The sequence below is a fragment of the Rana temporaria genome, chromosome 2, assembly GCF_905171775.1.
Source record: "Rana temporaria chromosome 2, aRanTem1.1, whole genome shotgun sequence".
NCBI lineage: Eukaryota > Metazoa > Chordata > Amphibia > Anura > Ranidae > Rana > Rana temporaria.
In genome coordinates this window covers 221,962,697-221,985,550 of record NC_053490.1, presented here as the reverse complement: position 1 = coordinate 221,985,550, position 22,854 = coordinate 221,962,697, and the positions used below count along the sequence as shown (strand labels likewise).

The following is a 22,854-nucleotide window of genomic DNA, read 5'->3' as shown; positions in this document are numbered from 1 at the left end:
CTACTCCACCAAAACTGAGGTTGACACCCTTATGTTATCAGGAATGCCACCCTCCCACATTCACACATCATTCACACACATAAACCAAATCATAAGTACAGTGTAATAAAAAAAACAAAAAAAAAACAAAAGTACCCCTGCAACTTAGTGATGTTGCCGAGTGCTCCTTCTGGGCTGACCATGGGCACGGCCACGGGCACGGCCACGGTCAACTGGAGGATCTTCACGGGGGGGTCTGTGCAGGGGAGGGAGTATCTTCACGGGGGGGGGGGGGGGTCTGTGCAGGGGAAGAAGGAGCCTCCCCTGGTGTCTGTCCTCCTGCTGGCCTGCCCTCCATGGCCACGGCTATCCTTGTCAGACAGGCAGTGATGTTAGCCGTATTAGCCTGGCCAGCCCGGGTATTGTCCTGCACAGCCCGGGTATTGGCCTGCACAGCCTGGGTCAGGGCAGTCACCTCCTGGGCCACGCCTGTTGTGGTGTTCTTCAGGTCCCACAAACAGGTGATGACCCCCACTGAGTTGGTGGCCACATCACCCAGTGAATCCCTCATTAAACCCAGGCTGTGCTCCACCTTGGTCATTGTTTTTTTAATTTCACCCAGACTGCGGGTCTGCCGGGCATTGTCCCTCAGCAGACTGACTGGCAGACGCTCAAACCCCCCCTGGTTTCCGGGGTCGGCCTCCTACTTGCCCCTGAGGCTTGTGGCCTTGGAGGAGGGGTTGGAGTGACCCATGGGGGCTGCTGCATGTTGGAGGAGGGTTGGGAGGGGCCACCCCTGATGGTGGCCTGACTGCTGGGAGCCTCTGGGGTACCCTCAGGGGATGACTCAAAGGTCCTATCTTGGCCCATCAGGATTTGCTGGCCAATAACAATATTTTCATCTTCCTCCCCCTCATCCTCCCACTCAACATCCAAATTAGGGGAGTTGTGGGCACTCCCCTCCCATGGCGAATCCTGCCCTTCTTGGGACTCAGCATCAGCCTGTCTTGGAGGTGGTGCAGCAGCCTGCCCTGATGGGCCAGCAACCTCCTGCCCTGATGGGGCAGCAACCTCCTGCCCTGATGGGGCTGCCACCTCCTGCCCTGATGGGGCTGCCACCTCCTGGGCTGATGGGGCTGCCACCTCCTGGGCTGATGACCCAGCAACCTCCTGGGCTGATGGGGCTGCCACCTCCTGGCCATCTGGGGAGGACACAAAACAATCACAGGTTGGTGGATCCACACACTTGGCACATCTTCCCTTCCCCCACCCACACATGCTAATCACCAGATAGAAAAAATAAAAAACTTACCTGTCCTCACAGGAGCATCAGAGTCAAAGCTAGGCAGGCCCACCACCTGCTGTGGGTGGAAACACTGGGCCACTGCCCATTCCTCCTCACTCATCCTGACTGGGCAGGGTCCCCCTCCTCCAGTGCCCCTGGTATGGGCATGCAGCGTTGCCAGCTTGTTCCGGGACACGCTCTTTAAACCGTTTATTTTTTTTTGGATTCCAGCGATTGTCCTGGTCTCCCCCCCCCGACGCATTGATCCGATCGGTGATCTTTTTAAGGATCTCCTTTCTCCTGGCCGGGGTGGTGTTCTGGCTCTCAGGGCCATGTAGAAAACGACCATATTTTATGATGCCCTGAGCAAGAATATGCTTCTCTGCCACTGAAAAATTTAGCTTCCTGCGCTTGGCGGCCATCACAGACACCACCCAGCAACAGGAAACTCACCCAAAAAACAATCAACAATACACACACAACAAAGAAAAAAAATCACAGCAAAAAAATAAATAAAACACAAACAGACAGCTACTATAAATTCAAAAACAAACAGGCAAAAAAGGGAAACAAAAAACAATCACACACCAAAAAACAAACACTTATCAAAAACAAACACCAACTATACTCTACAACTCCTCAACAACTTTTCTCACAAACAAATCTTACCAACAAACACTGACAAACGTTCAAAGCAGAAGCAACTTGCTTTAGGAAGGGAACACAGGGAAATACTTTTGCAAGGGAAGTGTGTTTGACTGGGGCTATTTAGACACAGGGCGATCCTCAAACTAAGTACGCTTGGCCTTTTACCTATCTCACTGATTGCGATGAGCAAAGTTCTGCACATGCCCAGTGAGGTCCAGATTCGTGCGCGCATGCGCAGTACGGCCGGCCCTTCATTTGCATGGGGTCATGCCGAGCTTGGTGAATCGCGCCGGGTCAAAAAAATTGCGTCAGAAAAAAAAAAAGATACGGCGGGAAAAAAAAAAAAAAATCAAATAACAGCGTCGCGGGTAAGAAGGGTCTACTTTTACAAGGTGTAAACAGTTTACACTTTGTAAAAGCAGCCCTAATTTTACACATGCAACTTAATACTTACGGAGAAAAAACGAAGCTGAAAAGCTTCGTGGATCTCCGTAAGTGCTAATTTGCATACCCGAAGCGGCATTTCGACGCGAAATGCCCCCAGCGGCGGATGCGGTACTGCATCCTAAGATCCGGCAGTGTAAGTCCCTTACACATGTCGGATCTTCTGTCTATCTCTTGGAAACTGATTCTGTGGATCAGTTCCAAAGATAGAAACAGGGATACGACGGCGTATCAGTAGATACGCCGGCGTATCCCTTTTGAGGATCTGGCCCTATGTAACTATGTAATTTTGCTAGAAATGCAGTGTGCTCCCAAGTTCCTGTTTGAACTGCTTTGAAATCCTAAGCCGTGATGTCTGCACTGCCTAAGTCCTCTCTTCTGGACTACAGACCACACCCCCCTCTCCTCACCTCTGTAGCACAGGAGTGAGGTGTTTTGTAAACCAACAAATGGGAACTCCGGCAGGGCAGACAATGCTGCTTGCAGCAAAGGCACTGGTGTCAGGATTAACAGTTTTTTTTTTAGAATTTGCAGCATTTTTTAAAAGGCAAACTATGTGGATTCTGCATGTACTGCATGTACTGTAGAGATGTAGCGATTATGCAGATTTTTGTAGAAATAAACTTTAGGACTAACTTGCAGGTATCAGAATGTCCATCAATAAATGTTAAAAAATATTGTCTGTGCAGCCTATGCTAGAGAGACCCAGAAAGATGCAATGGGATACGACCTTATAGACACCTACCGTATTTGCCGGCGTATAAGGCGACTGGGCGTAAAAGACGACCCCCTAATTTTCCAGCTAAAATGTTGGTTTTGGGATATACTCGCCGTATAAGACGACCCCCTTCCCCCCTCACTGTGCCATTGCATACCTCACTGTGCCATTGCATACCTCACTGTGCCATTGTAACATCGCTTTGACGATCTCCATACCTTATCCCTGGCAGAGTCAGTCAGACTGCGGGCGTCCATTGTTCAAAAGCCGCGCCTCCTCCTCATGCTGTTCCGTGATAGGCGGAACACTCAGTTTCCCAGCAGAGTCTGTGTTCATTGTTCCGCCTATCACAGACGTTGTGCGAAAGAGAGGTAGCCGCTCCAGGTGGAAGCCTTGGTGGTGATCCACCCCACAGAGATCTCAGGTGCAGACAATGGAATCAGCAAGGCAGGAATAGCAAGGATTTATTTCTGGACAGCCGCACTCTGAACAATAGTAGCCTTTATTAAAATTCCCGACAGCACTACAAGCCACAGCAAACAAAACTTGGATAGCTGACGCATTTCACACTGTATCTAGTGTTTAGTCATAGCTACAAGACGACGTTCGTGATAGGGGGAACACTGAACACAGGCTCTGCTGGGAAACTGAGTGTTCCGCCTATCACGGAACAGCACAAGGAGGAGGCGTGGCTTTTGAACAATGAACGCCCGCAGTCTGACTGACTCTGCACCCGGCGTATAGGACGACCCCCGATTTTTGAGGCATATTTTTAAGTATAAAAGGTCGTCTTATACGCCGGAAAATACGGTATCAGCAAAACTTAACAACATCATTTTTTTGAGAATAGAAAGGAAACCTTTTTCTTGCCATAGATAAAGTGGTGTTTGAACTTTATAAGTTCTTGTATAGCTTAGGCAAAGACAACATGGCCTAGGCGGTGACGTCACAAGGGGGCAGGGTCTCCAGATGACGTCACTGGATGGTGACCTGGTGTGGTCCAGGGGGGGGGGCACTTGCTTGTTCCCCCCACCTTCCTGACCTGCCAGCTACATGTTTTGATAAGGGTGTGGTATGGATTTAGGAGGGGACCTCATGCCGTTTTTTGGGCATGGGGTTTTCCCCTCAAAATCCATACCAGACCGAAGGGTCTGGTATGGTCTTGGAGAGGGGACCCCACGTTGTTTTTTTTTTTTTCAATTTGGAAGTGGAGTTGCCCCCTTCAAGATTTATACCAAACTCAAAAGGCCTGGTATTATCGGATCAAAGTCGGATCCAGTTCTTTGAAGTCGCATGGAAGTTGGATTTGAAGTCATGGGGCAAAGTCGAAGCAGAAGTCGTCTGACTTCCATGTCGGAGCAGTGTGAACCCAGGCCTAAAGCATGAATACACTTTAAAAAGATTTAACTTTAAATTTGTATATCTAAAAAGCATAACAAATGTTCCAGGCTTCCCTTAACCCATGCTTCCTGCTCCCCTCATCAGCCCTTAAAGTGAGCTTTGATGATTGGTTCTCAAAGCCGTCAGGTGACTGGTAGCATTTTCTCTTGGCTCCTGATCATAATCTGTGAGTGAGAGCCATTGGAGACAGCTTGGTCAGTGTGCTGGAAGCACATAGAGAGTGGATGCATATGTGTTGTGACTGGACGTTAATACCCACTTTTCCTACCGCTGCATATATGTGTTACACGGTTGGAAAGAGGTTAATTGCTGTTATAGTCATGGACATGTAGTGAGAGCAAATGGGGTATTGAATAGTGAGAGGTGGTGCACAAAGGTACAGTAGGTGTTTGTGATATTGTGTTTATAGCACGACAGCATCGCGCTGATTCTCGGCGACATGGTGCTGAGATCTCGCCGACATCTCGCACTCACTGGAATAGTGACAGCACATCCCAGCAAGCGCGTCATAGAAGCGACGGGAGATCCGACTTGGATTCCCGCCAATTCTACACGTGTACGGCGTTTGTTATGAATCCCGAGGGGGAAGTCCCTGCCGGATTTTAAATAAAAATCCGGCATGGGTTCCCCCCTCAGGAGCATACCGGGCCCTTAGGTCTGTTATGGGTTGTAAGGAGAGCCCCCCTACGCCGAAAAAAAAACGGCGTAGGGGGTCCCCCTACAATCCATACCAGACCCGTATCCAAAGCACGCTACCCGGCCAGCCAGGAAGGGAGTGGGGACGAGCAAGCGCCCCCCCCCTCCTGAGCCGTACCAGGCTACATGCCCTCAACATGGGGGGGTTGGGTGCTCTGGGGCAGGGGGGCGCACTGCGGCCCCCCCACCTCAGAGCACCCTGTCCCCATGTTGATGAGGACAGGGCCCCTTCCCGACAACCCTGGCCGTTGGTTGTCGGGGTATGCGGGCGGGAGGCTTATCGGAATCTGGGAGCCCCCTTTAATAAGGGGGCCCCCAGATACCGGCCCCCCACCCTAAGTGAATGAGTATGGGGTACATCGTACCCCTACCCATTCACCTGCAAGAAAAGTGGTAAAAACACAAATAAACCACACAGGGTATTAAAATATTTTATTAGTCTGCTCCGGAGGCCCCCCCTGTCTTCTTTATTAGCTCTTTTACCAGGGGGAGCTTCTTCTTTGACGTCTTCGGGTGGGTGGGGGCCGCCGTCTGGTTCTCTTCCACCGCCGGGGGGGGTCGCTTTTAAAAAAGCCCCCACCCCCCGGCGGGTTTCCTCCGGCGTCTTCGGCGGGGGGGCTTCTTCTTCCGCTATCCCGACGGGTCTTCTCCGCTATCCGGGGGGTCTCCTTCTATGTTCGCCGCTCTCCGCTGTTGACTCGGCGCACCCCGGTTCTTCGTCTCGCTGTCCGGTGCCTTCTTCCGTGCTGTACGTCTTCTTCTCCTTCCGTGCTGTGAGTTCTTCTTCCGTGCTGTGACGTCATGTTCTTCACTTCTCTTCTTCTCCCGATGTTGACACGCCGGTTCTTCTCGCTGAAATGACGGATGCGCGCCTTGCATCAGACCTATATAGGCCTCACAGTCCCATCATGCTCTGTACCTACCCATGTGATACCTACCCACGTGGTAGGTATCACATGGGTAGGTACAGAGCATGATGGGACTGTGAGGCCTATATAGGTCCGATGCAAGGCGCGCATCCGTCATTTCAGCGAGAAGAACCGGCGTGTCAACATCGGGAGAAGAAGAGAAGTGAAGAACATGACGTCACAGCACGGAAGAAGAACTCACAGCACGGAAGGAGAAGAAGACGTACAGCACGGAAGAAGGCACCGGACAGCGAGACGAAGAACCGGGGTGCGCCGAGTCAACAGCGGAGAGCGGAGAAGACCCGTCGGGATAGCGGAAGAAGAAGCCCCCCCGCCGAAGACGCCGGAGGAAACCCGCCGGGGGGTGGGGGCTTTTTTAAAAGCGACCCCCCCCCGGCGGTGGAAGAGAACCAGACGGCGGCCCCCACCCACCCAAAGACGTCAAAGAAGAAGCTCCCCCTGGTAAAAGAGCTAATAAAGAAGACAGGGGGGGCCTCCGGAGCAGACTAATAAAATATTTTAATACCCTGTGTGGTTTATTTGTGTTTTTACCACTTTTCTTGCAGGTGAATGGGTAGGGGTACGATGTACCCCATACTCATTCACTTAGGGTGGGGGGCCGGTATCTGGGGGCCCCCTTATTAAAGGGGGCTCCCAGATTCCGATAAGCCTCCCGCCCGCATACCCCGACAACCAACGGCCAGGGTTGTCGGGAAGGGGCCCTGTCCTCATCAACATGGGGACAGGGTGCTCTGAGGTGGGGGGGCCGCAGTGCGCCCCCCTGCCCCAGAGCACCCAACCCCCCCATGTTGAGGGCATGCAGCCTGGTACGGCTCAGGAGGGGGGGGCGCTCGCTCGTCCCCACTCCCTTCCTGGCTGGCCGGGTAGCGTGCTTTGGATACGGGTCTGGTATGGATTGTAGGGGGACCCCCTACGCCGTTTTTTTTCGGCGTAGGGGGGCTCTCCTTACAACCCATAACAGACCTAAGGGCCCGGTATGCTCCTGAGGGGGGAACCCATGCCGGATTTTTATTTAAAATCCGGCGGGGACTTCCCCCTCAGGATTCATAACAAACGCCGCACACGTGTAGAATTGGCGGGAATCCAAGTCGGATCTCCCGTCGCTTCTATGACGGCTCTGTCTCCATCGCGGCAAGCCAGCTCGGCGCTGGCTCCCGCGATGGGACTCGTAGGTGCTCAATCTCGCCGAGAAAGAGAGCGAGATTGACACAATATCGGGTTCACCTACTGTAGCAGCGTTTGAAAATGGCACTACAGTACCCTGTAATCATTTAACCATGCCCGACTTTGCCCAGGTTGTATCCTGACCTGACATGAGGTCATACAAATACATAGTTTAACAAGAACACTGTTTCCTGATGTAGAAGCTGCCACAATTTGCCATTACTAAATTAATTATCAATTTGTTTACTTTTATTTGCATTACATTTTGTTGTTGATAACAGTAGTACTGAAAATGAAATGTTTTAATTCTGAATTACTAACAACAATTTAAACACTCTCCTTTCTGTTATTTCAGGAGCAGCACATGGTCTGTCCTCTATACTGCAAATACTCTTGTCCTATCAGGACTATCTTCAGCCAGCGGACCGAGACCTTGTTTGGCAAAGTGTGGACTTTCTTGTAAATCAGGAGCAAAACTGCAACTGGCCACCAGAGTTGGGGGAAGTCATAGAACGTGAAAATGAACTTGTTCACTGGTGTCATGGAGCCCCTGGTCAGCTACTTCACTTGTTTGTACATATTTCATATGCAGTACTTATTTATATGAGACTGTGATTATTTTTAAAGTGGAACTATTATCTATTACAGTTATTTATATTGCATCGACAATTTATATGCTGTACATTCACATCAGTCTTTGCCCTCAAGGAGCTTACAATCTAAGGTCCCTATCTCTCATGCATGTACTAGGAAACCCACATAATCACAGGTAGAACATGAAAATTCCATGCAGGTAGTCTCCTGGTAGGGATTCAAACTGAAGACCATAGTGCTGCAAAGCATAAGTGCTAACCACCAAGCCACAGTGCTGCTCTATGTCAAAATCCAAATTTTTTTTGAGTTTTATCTTTTGATTTTACCAGTAGATCTATTAACGATTCAACTTTCACAAAGCTGTTAGTTCTTCAGTGAAATCACCCAGCAGTGTAGACTAAGGTGGACATGTAGTTTTCGATTGACTCTAAGTAGGAAAAATAATAAAACCTAACTCCAGTTAACACCTTTAAACAATTTTTAAGGAACAGTTTTTTTTTTCCTTTTGGTTAAAATGTTTAAAGTCCTATTCTCAATTCTCCATTTCTGTGTGTTGCTTTAAAACATGGGTCTTCAAACTACGGCCCTCCAGTTGTTCAGGAACTACAATTCCCATCATGCCTAGTCTTGTCTGTGAATGTCAGTGTGTTACAATGCCTCATGGGATGTGTAGTTCTACTACAGCTGGAGGGCCGTAGTTTGAGGAACCCTGCTTTAAAACATGCACGTTAGTGCGCATTGTATCACACCTTAACAGATGTTGCGTCAAAGCACCCAAAGCCAATACACCGCAACAGACCAATAATCACACGTGCAGAATTTTTGCATGCAGCAAAACAATTTAATCATTGTTATGAAGTTTGTCTCAACCCTTGTAACTCTCACTTTTAATTAGTCTACATGTAATGTGACAAAAAATATATAAAAAAAGGGAACTAATTGATAATATAATTTTAGTTATCAACCACAACTAGCAAAACACACAGTGGCCCTTTAAACATACACTATATTACCAAAAGTATTGGGACACCTGCATGTGCACATAAAGACATGGATGAGGGAGAATTGGGGGGGGGGGGAACTTGACTGGCCTGCCCAGTGTCCTGCTCTGAACCAAACTGTCCAATGTGTGGTGTCATAACTTATCACATGTGCAGCATCATGGCAGTTGTAGATTAAACAGAGGCAAGGATGGTATCTTCCTTGGCTGAAAACAATAGGGGGGGGGTTTGCTTACACTTCAAAACTTGTAGACAGCCTTCCCAGAAGAGTTGAAGCTGTTAGGCCTCGTACACACGACCGAACATGTCTGCTGAAACTGGTCCGCGGACCAGTTTCCACGGACATGTCCGACCGTGTGTAGGGCCTACCGGACCGGATTCCTGGCCGAGCGTACAGGTTTCCAGCGGACAAAAGTTTCTTAGCATGCTAAGAAACTTTTCTTTCTCGTACATCACGGGACACAGAGCGGCATATTCATTACTATGTGGGTTATATGGAGTACCTTCAGGTGATGGACACTGGCAATCTCAAACAGGAAGTCCCCTCCCTATATAACCCCCTCCCATAGGAGGAGTACCCCAGTTTTTTCGCCAGTGTCTTAGGTGTTGGTCATGGATTAGCTTTGCCTCTGTATCCTTGGGATTAAGGCGGGCTAACCGGATCTGTCCAAAGTGCCTCAGCGCCAAAGTGGACAGTACCCGGGCCCCAAACCGTGGGGTTTTGCCTATAATGCCCTCTCTAGAGGGATGGACCCTGGGCCCAGGACTTAGAGCTTTTCCTAAGCCAAAAGTATCCTGTTTGCCAGGGTGCTATATAGGTCCAGGTCAGTCGGTTCCTTCCTAGGACCCCAGTACCTGATGGTCTACTACTTTACCCACGGAGATGGGAGAAGATTGGACTGTTGTTGCTTGGCAAACGTCCTGCGGCATGGAGCAGGTAAGTGGAGAGTCTGCGGGACTTGGTCCGACAGTGGGCTCTCCAGGGGAGATCTGCGGGGGGTTTGCCTGAGTATGCTCTGCATTGGCACCATGGTCACTATGTCTGTTATGTCTGGATGATCTAACTTTTCCCCCCATGACTGGATCCCCCTGTCTAGGCATCTCTTTACTGGCTACCTGCTGCCCCGCTGGTTGGGAAGGTCTTCTTAGGAGATCTGTCTCAGGGCTATAAATGTGTCCTTAAGGCCTGTGTTTAAGTCCTACCTGGCCGGGGTTTTTTGAAATTTCCGCTCTGCAGCCCGTAGGGGGCGATCCTCTCCCTGCTTCCTGAAGCCTGGCAGCGCGTCTCCATGTGTTCTCCTCCCCTGACATACGGGCGCGTGCGCGGGCGCGTGCACACTTAATAGAACAGTTTCGCGCCGTTCGCGGGGGGGGGCGTTCATAGCGTGCAGGCCGGCGTCGAAAGAGGCGGGCTTTCGCCTCTGTTATTTGAAGCAGGTCCTCGTTCATGGCTCAGTCTGAAACTGAGCTGAGAGCGAGAGGACACAGAGCGGCACACTAGTGACCCCCGGTGGCAGGAAAGGGGTAGTACATGCTAGGCTTAGCCTATGCATATCTGTTAAGCCAAAAATCCTCTTTGCAGCAGGTTGGAGGCTGGTAAAGTATTGGTGGGGCTGTATGTTTTAAAAACCTTTAATAAGGTAAAGGAAATATATATATATATAATAATGTATTGAAAAAAAAAAAAAAAAAAAGTGTTTTTTTTTTGTTGGAACATACGGAGCCCCACCAGGTTTGGGACATTAGTAATACTACTGTTCCCTTAACCACGTAGTTTTTTCCTAGCTACAAACAGTCAGTTGTATGCTGGGGTACCTCGGTCTTGTACCATGGCTCCCAAAGGCTCGGGATCTAGAGGGGCAAAGAATGCCAAAAAACAAAAGGGTTCCCCCTCAGATTCTGAGGATATGAGTCAGGCTATGCCAGTACTCTCCCCACCTGTTGACCCAGGGATGGCCGCCTTGGTTGAGCCAATAGGGGGGTCTGGTGCGGAGGCTGGCCCAGATCCTCCCAACCCGGTGTTTATCACTGAGGAAATGCTAGCTATCTCCTTAGGAGGGCTAGAGAAAAGATTGGCAGCTATGATCGCTAATTCGTTGCCAGACAAGAAGCGGACTAGGTCCCCTTCACCAAAGTGTGTATACCCAGATGCGGAAGTTCTCTCTCAAGGGGACTTAGAATCTCAGGAGGACCTGTTGGACCAGAACCTTGAAGGTTCAGAGCTTGAGGATTCTACTGTGGAGGAACCATTCTCTGCCTCCCAAGCAGAAAGTCTGTGGATCCAGTCCTTGACAGACATGGTCCGATCGGCATTTAAGTTGCCCTTACCGGAGCCTCGGGCTCCGATAGTTTCCTCCTTGGGCTCTTTAAAAGCCCCCTTGAATAACGCAGTTTTTCCGGTCCATCCTCTGTTGGAGGAATTGATTTACCAGGATTGGGTACGACCGGACAGAATCTTTTTGCCGCCTAAAAGATTTTCTGTTATCTACCCCATGGAAGAGAAATTTTCCAAAAAATGGGCGCCCCCAGCTGTGGACGCAGCCATCTCGTGCGTAAATAAAACATTAACTTGTCCGGTAGAAAACATACAAATGTTTAAGGATCCGGTTGATAAACGTTTAGAGACACTTTTAAAGGCTTCCTTTGCTACGGCAGGAGCAGTGGTACAGCCGGCAGTAGCTGCTATCGGAGTTTGTCAGGCTTTGAAGGTCCAGACTAAACAGATGCTGAAAGACATCCCTGCCCAACAGGCAGAGGAGCTATCTGATATTCCCAGAGCTTTATGCTTTGCGGTGGATGCTATAAAGGACTCCATCCAGCAGGCGTCTCGTTTATCACTATTAGTAGTGCATATGAGAAGGCTCTTATGGTTAAAGAACTGGGCGGCCGAGCCCCCATGTAAGAAACTTCTGGCAGGGTTTCCCTTCCATGGGGGAAGACTCTTCGGAGAAGATCTAGATAAATACATTCAGACTATATCGAGTGGTAAAAGTACCCTCCTACCAGTCAAAAAGAAGTTCCGGGGTCCTGCCTTTAAAAGGCCGATTTCCCCTGTCCCGGGGCCCTCAAATTCCAGGCAGTATCGACGGCCTCCTGCGCGATCCAACTTTAACAATAAGTCACAGGGACAGGCCCCTGGGGGCAAGAGGCCATGGTATCGCAAACCAACAAAGCCAGCCCCTAAGTCTGCCTTATGAAGAGGCGCCCCCACTCACTCGAGTGGGGGGAAGGCTTCGTCTCTTTTCGGAGGTTTGGGAAGCCAACATCCCCGACAGATGGGTCCGGTCATCTGTGGCCATAGGCTACAAGTTAGAGTTTCTAAAGTTTCCGCCGCCTCATTTTCAGGAGTCAAGGGTACCGAACGATCCAGCAAAAAAGGCCTCGTTCCTAACGGCATTGGATCGTCTGCTCTGCCAGGGCGTGATTGTAGAGGTACCAGTCCAAGAGCAAGGACTAGGCTTCTACTCCAATCTATTTGTCGTACCAAAGCCCAACGGCGATGTCAGACCAATTTTGGACCTAAAAGGTTTAAACGTTTACCTAAAGGTCCAGTCATTCCGGATGGAATCGGTTCGGTCAGCAGCCGCCGCACTCCAGAAGGACGACTTTCTGGCTTCCATAGACATAAAGGACGCTTACCTTCATATACCGATCTTTCAGCCACATCAAAGATTTTTACGCTTCTCGGTGGCTCAGCGTCACTTCCAGTTTGTGGCACTTCCTTTCGGCCTGGCTACGGCCCCCCGGGTGTTTACGAAGGTTCTAGCTCCAATTTTAGCCAATCTAAGAATCCAAGGGGTCACGGTCCTAGCATACTTGGACGATCTCTTGATCATAGATCACTCACCTGCTTGCCTGAAGCAAGCGGTTGCCCTCACGTGTCAATACCTCGAGAGGTTCGGCTGGGTCTTAAACCGAGAAAAATCAGCATTCCAACCAACAAAACAGTTGGAATATCTCGGCATGAGGTTAGATACAGCTCAGCAAAGAGTATTTTTACCCCTGGTAAAGGTCAAAGCTATCAAGGAGTTGATTCAGCTGGTTCTAAGCAAAAAAGAACCAACTATTCGCCTATGTATGCGTTTACTAGGCAAGCTGGTGGCTACGTTCGAGGCGGTACCTTACGCACAGAGCCATACTCGCATCCTACAGGCAGCCATTCTGGCGGCTTGGAGCGGGAAAGCACAGGCCTTGGAGTTTCCTTTAGCTCTATCATCAAGAGCCCGGCAAAGTCTGTGCTGGTGGTTAAACCCTCAGAATCTGCTGAAAGGGAAATCCTTCAGCCCCATAGCCTGGAAGATAGTGACCACAGATGCCAGCCTAAAAGGCTGGGGAGCGGTCTTGGATGGTTGTACTCGCCAAGGTACTTGGGCAGCGGCGGAGAAGCAGCTGCCCATCAATATCCTGGAGCTCAGAGCTGCTCGGCTAGCCCTCCTGGCATGGACATCCAAATTGAAGGGATTCCCGGTGAGAATACAATCAGACAATGCCACGGCTGTGGCATATATAAACCACCAAGGGGGAACCAAGAGTCAGGCCGCTCAGAAGGAAGTGAGCTTGATTTTTCTGTGGGCAGAGGCTCATGTGCCCTGCATATCGGCAATATTCATTCCCGGAGTGGACAACCTGCAGGCAGACTTCTTAAGTCGCCAAACTATGTCGCCAGGGGAATGGTCTCTACATCCCCAGGTTTTTCAGACAATCTGCCAGAGATGGGGGGTGCCAGACGTGGATGTCATGGCATCGAGATTCAACAAGAAGCTAGACAGGTTCATGTCCCGGACAAGGGACCCGATGGCCTGCGGAACCGATGCGTTAGTTTGCCCTTGGCATCAGTTCAAACTCCTTTATGCTTTTCCCCCTCTCCAGTTACTACCCCGCCTGCTGCGCAGGATCAGGATGGAGCACAAGCCAGTAATCCTGGTTGCTCCAGCGTGGCCCCGGAGGGCATGGTACTCACTAGTCTTGAGGATGGCAGTAGAAGACCCTTGGACTCTTCCTCTACGACCAGACCTACTCTCTCAAGGCCCGATCCTCCACCCTGCATTACGGCGTCTAAATTTGACGGCCTGGCGGCTGAATCCCTGATTCTCAGGGGTAGAGGTCTGTCTAAGCAGGTTATCTCTACCCTGATCAGGGCTAGAAAGCCGGTCTCCAGAGTAATTTATTACAGGGTTTGGAGGGCCTATGTAGGCTGGTGTGAGTCCAAGAAATGGCTTTCCCGCAAGTATACCATTGATAGAGTGTTAAGTTTTCTCCAGCTGGGAGTGGATAAAGGCCTGGCATTAAGCACAATTAAGGGACAGATTTCAGCTCTGTCAGTGTGGTTTCAGAGGCCGTTGGCCACCCACTCGCTGGTTAAGACCTTCATTCAGGGGGTCTTACGTATTAATCCTCCGATCAAGTCGCCACTTTGTCCGTGGGACTTAAATCTTGTTCTATCAGCTTTGCAGAAGCAACCCTTTGAGCCTTTGGCTGAGATTCCTTTGGTTTTACTAACAAGGAAATTGGTATTTCTGGTTGCCATAGTTTCAGCCAGGAGAGTGTCAGAATTGGCTGCCTTATCTTGTAAGGAACCATATCTTATTCTGCATAAGGATAGGGTGGTTCTCCGTCCTCATCCTTCTTTTCTGCCGAAGGTTATATCCGGTTTTCACCTAAACCAGGATTTGATTCTACCATCCTTCTTTCCGAAACCTACGTCTAAGAAAGAAGGGTTGCTGCATACCCTAGATATTGTCAGGGCCATGAAGGCCTATCTTAAAGCTACAGAGAAGATTCGGAAAACAGAGGTGTTGTTCATTTTGCCGGATGGGCCCAAGAAGGGGCAGGCGGCTGCAAGATCCACCATCTCGAGGTGGATTAGACAGTTAATTACTCAGGCATACGGCTTGAAGAGGTTGCCTCCTCCTTTATCAATAAAGGCTCATTCTACCAGGGCCATGGGCGCCTCCTGGGCAGCACACCATCAGATCTCTATGGCTCAAATATGCAAGGCGGCAACCTGGTCTTCAGTCCACACGTTTACAAAGTTCTACCAGTTGGACGTAAGAAGGAATACTGATACAGCCTTTGGGCAGGCAGTGCTGCAGGCTGCGATTTAAGACCCTCGGAATCGGGGGCACCCTTGATTTGAATTTACATTTAAATTTATTCTTTTTTGACTAAGTTGGATTTATTATTATTATTTTAGAGTGTACCTCTAATTAAATCCTGTTGTCTTGGGAAGATGTCTCCCTCCCCTCATTAAAGCATTGCTTTGGGACATCCCACATAGTAATGAATATGCCGCTCTGTGTCCCGTGATGTACGAGAAAGAAAAGGGGATTTTTAATACAGCTTACCTGTAAAATCCTTTTCTTGGAAGTACATCACGGGACACAGAGCTCCCACCCCTCTTTTGGGGACCATTTTGGGAGGCATACTGCTTGCTACAAAACTGAGGTACTCCTCCTATGAGAGGGGGTTATATAGGGAGGGGACTTCCTGTTTGAGATTGCCAGTGTCCATCACCTGAAGGTACTCCATATAACCCACATAGTAATGAATATGCCGCTCTGTGTCCCGTGATGTACTTCCAAGAAAAGGATTTTACAGGTAAGCTGTATTAAAAATCCCCTTATCCGCTGGAAGCCTGTCTGTCGGACATGTCCGATGGTCAGTACGACTCATCGGACATGTCCGCTGGCCCGAGAACCCGCGCATGGTGTCGAAGTGATTCGATGCATGCGTGGAAGCATTGAACTTCCGGGTTCGCGCGCATCGCCACGTCATCGTCGCCGCCAAGTCGCCGCCACGTCACCGCGTTGTCACCGCGTATTCTGTCCGCGGGGAATTTGGTCTGATGGTGTGTACACACATCAGACCAAATGATCCCAGCAGACATGTCCGATGAAAACGGTCTGCGGACATGTGTGTACAAGGCCTTATAGGTACAAAGGGTGGGCCAATTCAATATTGAACCCTACGGACTAAGACTGGGATGTCATTAAAGTAATATAGTGTAAGTCCAATTTTGGAAAACAAACATTTTGGGTTTAGGTGGAAGTATATCAATTCAATGAGCAAAATTGTATAAGAAATAAACATTAGATAACGAAACTATTGTGAATGCACCTTTCCCTGAATTCTTACTTCATCTGCCTATGTGGCCATTACACAAATCCACATAATCCGGTGATACTCAGTGCAGCTGAAACATCTTGTAAAAATAAAATAAAGAGTATTTAAGTAAATATATTTTGTTCTATATTAGAGAATCAGTCCACCCAAATCTTAGGCCACATGGTCGGTCAAAACCGATGGAAACGGACTGAAGGACCTTTTCATCGGTCCAAACCGACCGTGTGTGGGCCCCATCGGTCCGTTATCCTTCGGTCGAAAAATTTAGAACTTGCTTTAAAATTCAACCAATGGACGCCTAACCGATCGGTCTAAACCGATGGTTAGTACGCACGACCATCGGTTCAAAGTCCATGCATGCTCAGACTAAATGAGGGGACGGGAGCGCTCGTTCTTGTAAAACTCGCGGTCGTAATGGAGATAGCACATTTGTCACGCTGTAAGGGACTGAAAAGCACGAATCGTCTCTCACCAAACTTTCACTAACACGCGGGAACACGGAATCAGCAAAGGCAGAGGCAAGGGTGGCGCAAAAGGCTTTGGCCTTCCCCTTTATAGTGAGGTCGTACGTGGTTTACGTGTCCGCGTTCTGAACCGAATGCTTCTTTGACCTATGGTGTGTTGGCACATCAGACCATCAGACCATCGGTGAACCTACTGTAAGGCAACAGACATGTTTTAATTAGAGCTATATAATTTTTTTGCCTGTGTCTTCTGTGTGGTGTACATTATTTACAGTCATTGATTAATGAGTTCATTATCTCTTAAGTACCCATTACTCTGTAAATAATATCATTAATTTACATAGATATAGGTTGGATAGGCAGAAAATATAATTGCTGAATACTAGGCACACATTTTTTTATCCTTTGGGAGCAGAGAAGAAAATATTGCAATTCCATCTCCTTGTCCTACGGTTGCAACCCGACAACACAGAAAGCCTGGCTGGCATAAATGAGATTTATTACTAACGTTATTAATAGGCAAGGACCAGAAAAGATGCCAACCCGACATGATCTCCAACAGCTTTAAACAACATTACAACATTACCTAAAGATGCACAATTAACTACTGTGGGTGGAAACAAGACTCAGTCAACTACTAACTTCTTATGCCGCGTACACACGATCGTTTTTTGGCTTGTAAAAAACGACGTTTTAAAAAAATGTAATTTAAAACAATCGTGTGTGGGCTTCACATCATTTTTCGGGTTCTGAAAAACGAAAAAAAAAAAAAAAAAATCCAACATGCTCCATTTTTTAACGACTTTTTTAACAATGTTGTTTTTCAGGTTGTAGAAAATGATCGTGTGTGGGCAACGTCGTTTTATTGATGAAGTTGAAAAAAAAATCGTTTTTTCGAGAGGCTGAAAAACGTTGTTTTTTACACGCCGAAAACGATCGTGTGTACGCGGCATTAGACACTAAAAGATGCCTGGGAGGTTGATCTTTTTTTCAGATCTTGGTTCTCCCTGTTCTCTCCATGATTATGACATACTGGCCCAGATTCAAGAGGCTATTGCGCCGCGCAACCATAGGTTGTGCGGCGCAATAGCTGTTTTGCTCCCGTGTAGCGAATGCCCCTGATTCAGGAACATCACTACGCGGACTGCAGCCTAGGATATGACAGGCATAAGCCTCCTTATGCCTTCATATCTCAGGCTGCATTCTTGCGTTGTCCGCTAGGGGGCGCGGCCATTGTGATCGGCGTATAGTATGCAAATTGCATACTACCACCGATTCACAAAAGTTGCGCGGGCCCTGCGCACGCAAGGTACGGAGTTTCCGTACGGCGACTTTAGCGCAAGGTTGCTCCTGCTAATAGCAGAGGCAGCCAATGCTAAAGTATAGCCGCCCTTCCCGCTCGTGAAATTTAAATTTCACGTCGTTTACGTAAGTGATTCGTGAATGGCGCTGGACGCCATTCACGTTCACTTAGAAGAAAATGACGTCCTTGCGACGTCATTTGCCGCAATGCACGTCGGGAAAGTTTCCCGACGGAGCATGCGCTGTTCGCTCGGCGCGGGAGCGCGCCTAATTTAAATGATTCCCGCCCCCGGCGGGATCATTTACATTAGACGCCCTTACGCTGGGCTAATTAGCATAGCGCCCGCGCAATTTACGGAGCTACTGCTCCGTGAATCGCGGGCAAATCGAAATATTTGCGTGGGCGCAGAGCAAAAATCGTTGCCCTTTGCCCACGCAAATATTGCGCGGATCTACCTGAATCTGGGCCACTGTATATATCTGGCTTTAGGCCAAGAAAAACATCACCTACTGTCTCTGGGGTTCTTCTCAATAACAAATGGAAATCTTAGTGAATCTACAGCACTCTTTTACATATGATTGAGTTGAGCCCTCACAAAATAGCATGAACCAAGGCTTCAAGGCTTTATGAAAATTGTCAGACTATTGCGGTGTGGGCATGCCTCAAACAATTGTTTATTACATTATAGTAATTGTTATATGTTTATTTCATCATGATACATTCAATACTAGAGCTGTATGGATTATAATGGTGTTCTGGGTTTTGAGTAGGTTAACATTTTAATTGGCTGTTTGTAGAGTATATTCCTTTTTTAATGCCACTAATACATTTTTGTTTTTTTAGGCATTGCTTATCTATTTGCAAAAGCATATTTACTCTCAAAAAAGCCATGTTACCTGGACACCTGCATTCGCTGTGGAGAGCTGGCCTGGCAGAAAGGTCTGCTCAAGAAAGGACCTGGTATTTGTCATGGAGTGGCAGGCAGCGCCTATGTGTTTCTATTGCTTTATAGACTTACTGGTAACTCCAAGTATATCTACAGAGCACAGAGGTTAGTGTCATCACCCCACTGTTTATATGCAATGTCTAACATATAGTTCCTTACTACTAGAAAAGTAAAAATAAATTCCTATATGGTTACTGTGGTACCCACTCGAGAACGGTAAGAGTGCTATAAATACATGTGTGAGATCTGGAAAAACACTCAAGGCAAGATAAACTATCAGAGGCCCAGAGTGAGAAACCACAATGGGAAAATTAAGTGTGAAATTGTCACAAAAAATTATAGATTATGCCTCAATGACCATGATTTATAGGGTGAAGTTGCATATCGCACCTCATGCGTCTATGAGGTATGAAGAAAGTTTCTGACATCTGAAACTTAAGTGCAGAATGTTAGATTTTTTTTTTTTTTTTTACAGAAACAATTTTGACAGTGAGCTAATGTCAGAAAAATCAATGTTGAAATTGTTCAGGGAATTCACAAAAATCCAGTGTTTTCTGAACTCAATGTAAGGTTCATAAGAAGTGTCAGTGGATAAGCAAATAAGAGAGATGTATACAAAGATACTATTACTATTTAATTTAATCCAAAAGGAGTACACATTTCAAGTAATTACCAAACATACATTCAAAAATATACTTATGCAGAATCATTCTCAATTAAGAAGTAACAATTTAGATATACGTCTTGGTATATATCTTTGCCATACGTGTCCTGCACCACACACTGCTTGGTGCAACAATATGCTTATTCTTGGCACATAAAATATATGCAATATTTGTAATTATATGGCGCACACATTTTGACATTGATGTGATTTGTCACAAATAGTGATCATCCTGCTCATATTGCTTTCCACAGTAACATGCATTGCAATTCATTGTTTATTTGGCACACTACTATAAATGTCACAGCCAGCACTCTCTTAATGATGCACCACAGATTTCTTTGCGCTTGCAGAGTAAATACAATATAATTTTTAATAACTGTGAAGGCCAATGAGAAGGGAGTTACAGGTTTCATCAGTTAAAAAGGGGCATATTTTGGAGATATTACGGAGGTGAAGTCTACAAGATTTGGACAGTGATTGGATTTGGAGCTGAAAGTACATGTCAGAATCCAGGGTTACACCTAGCACCCATGGCATGAGAGGAGAGACTGATAGTTATATTATTGATCCTGATGAGGAAGTCAGGTGAGGGGGAATGGGCTGGGGGAAACATTATAAGCTCAGTTTTAGAAAAATATTGCTTGAGTAAGTGGTGTGACAGTCACACTAATATACCAGCTAAAAACTTAGTAATGCAAGAGGAGACTGAAGGGGTGAGGTGGGGAGTAGAGAAATAGATTTGGGTGTCATCAGCATAGAGATGGAATTGGAAGCATTGGGAGTTTATCAAGTGACCAAAGAAGGAGTTGTAGATGGATAAAAGAAGGGGACCCACGACAAAACCTTAGGGGACCCCTACAGAAAGAGGAAAGGAAGAGACAGAATTATAGATAGCCCTGAAGGAACCCCATGATAGCGAGTGGTGAACAGTATCAAAAGCAGCAGAAAGGTCTAGTAGTAAGAGTATGGAGTAGTGGCCTTAGGCTTTAGCAGCTCGTAAATTGTTAGTGAGTTTTAGTAGAGCCGTTTCTGAGGTGTTTTACCAGCAAAAGCCAGACTATAAGGGGTCAAGAAGGTTGATATCAGTGGGGTAGGAGCTTAGGTGGTTGTTGACTAAATGTTCTAAAAGTTTAGAGGTAAATGGGAGCAAGGAGATGGGTCTTAAGTTGTTCAGGCTGATGGGGTCCAGTAAGGGCTTTTTAAGTATGGGGTAATCAGTGCATGCTTTAGAGGAGAGGGGAAGGTGCCAGTAGAGGGGGAGAGATTGAAGATGTGAGTGAGAGAGCATAGAATAGAACAAGAGGAGGTGACCATAGTAGTTCCGAAGGAACAGGGTCAAGCGGATAGGTGGTAAGGTGGGCTTGTGAGAAAAGTTTGGTGACCTCTTCTGTAGTAACCAAGTCAAAAGAGGAAAGCATGTGGTTTTGGACAGAGTATGTTAAGTGGGGTAGCTATGTATGCAGTGGGGATGTCTCCACAAATTTCATCAATCTTGTTTTTGAAGTGATTGGCAATCTCCTGAGCAGTGAGTGAGTTACTGAGGGGAGGTGGTGGTGGACAAAGTAGAAAATTTAAGATAACAAAGAACTGACAAAGAGTGGATGCCATAGTCATAATGATAGTGATGAAGCAAGCTTGTTTGGCTTGGCTGCATGAGGGGAGAAATTGTATTTTAGGAAGGTAAATTTATATAGAGTGAAGGCTTGCCAGGTTTTGATTTCTCTTGTCTCTTGAGATTTCTGATGTCATCAGTCTGACAACAGTAGGGGCCTGATTCTGCATGTTGTAAAAGGAGCAAATGCATCCAGTGAGGATAAGAGTGAACTGTTGTAGATAGAAGTGAACAGGTCAGGGAGAACAGGGGTATGGGATTTTATTATAGAGGAGGTCAGTAGCAGAATAGAGAACAGACGTGTTCAAATGACAAACGTTTCTATAGGTAATCCTTTAGTGCCTGGAAGGGTAGGTGGTTGAAGACAGGGACACAGTAAAACTGATGAGGTTGTTATCAGAGAGAGGAAAGGACATGTTGGTGAGGTTGCAGGGGGTGCAAAGATGGGAGAATACAAGTGACTTATCTGAATCTGCTGTAACATGATCTTTAAAGTGTTTTAATCAGTAGGTCTCTATTTGTATCACTGTGCAGCCCCCATTGCGTCATATTGCTGCTGAAGTCTAATCAATATTCCAATCGCACACGTTCCTGGTAAAAATGTCTCATAAAGAAAGCATGGGTGCTGAAACGATTACCAGCTGGGTACCAGAGACATCAAACAAACAAACATATTCGCCAGCACACCAAGGATCGTCCAATTACATCCAACATTTTTTTAATGCAAAACAAACATCACAATGGTGCAACGTTTTGAGGTCGCGCCGGACTTCTTTGTCAGGCAAGTGATTTATCGCTTGCCTGACGAAGGGGTCCTACGCGACCTCAAAACGTTGCACCATTGTGATTTTTGTTTTGCATTAAAAAAAAAATGGACATGTTGCTGCTGAATTCTGCAGGACGTAAGATTGGCCCTTCCGACATTTTTCTGCAATACTCCATATTAGGAAAATATACCATCATGTTTACTAGATAGAGCTGACGATCATAGGAAATGCACAGGACAAAACACATTACAAAGACTGTTTTTGTTAATAGACTCCTAGATTTTAAGTTAGTAAATGGGTGCTACAGCCAGATTATTTAATTTTTATTATAGATGTTAGTTTTTTTGGAAGTCACTGAACTTCTTGTGACAGTTATTAAATGCTATTATATGATTTATTTATATTGTTTCTGCATATTTTCAGTGTGTACTTTGTAATTACAATAATCTGTTTTATGCATTCTTTAGTTTATCTCCTCATATGTTCTTCTCTCCTTTTAGGTTTGCAGAGTTTCTGTCTTCGGATGAGTTCAGAGCTGGATCGTGCACTGTGGAAAGCATCTACAGTCTATATGAAGGCTTGTCAGGAACAGTGTGTTTTTTGGTTGATTTATTACAGCCTAACCAGGCTGAATTCCCACTTTTTAATGTCTTTGTGTAGAGTCATCATTTGCTGTAATGAACTGGACATGAGGATTTTTGCAGGCTCTTCAAATATGAATCATGATGATTAGGGACAATGTCCTTGTGCTTGATAGGTATAAACTGATATCATATTTAAGGGGGGGGGGTGCACTAGTGGTTACCCATGGGAAAAGAAGAACTGGGGATGACCAGGGTCTTATAGCCGGGGGAAAAAGGGATATATTAGTATAAATAGCTGTGATTGCTGTTTATTATTGGCAACAGAGCTGGACTCTTAGGCCCTGTACACATGATCAGTCCATCCGATGAGAACGGTCCGAAGGACCGTTGTCATTGGTTAACCGATGAAGCTGACTGATGGTCTGATGTGCCTACACACCATAGGTTAAAGAAGCGTTCGGTTCAGAACGCGGTGACGTAAAACACAACGACGTGCTGAAAAAAATGAAGTTCAATGCTTCCAAGTATGT

At 47.1% G+C, this 22,854-nt stretch overlaps 1 protein-coding gene across 1 annotated transcript in view; it reads left to right on the top strand.

Moving 5' to 3' along the window:
* The window catches only part of LANCL3 (LanC like 3), a 65,217-nt gene extending 42,570 nt beyond the window's left edge, over nucleotides 1–22,647 (top strand). The window contains 3 exon segments of the mRNA XM_040336485.1: nucleotides 7,620–7,817; nucleotides 18,592–18,799; nucleotides 22,241–22,647. Of these exon segments, the coding sequence (XP_040192419.1) occupies nucleotides 7,620–7,817; nucleotides 18,592–18,799; nucleotides 22,241–22,400 (566 nt within the window). The 3' untranslated portion in view covers nucleotides 22,401–22,647.
* The last annotated feature ends 207 nt before the right edge of the window (nucleotides 22,648–22,854 follow it).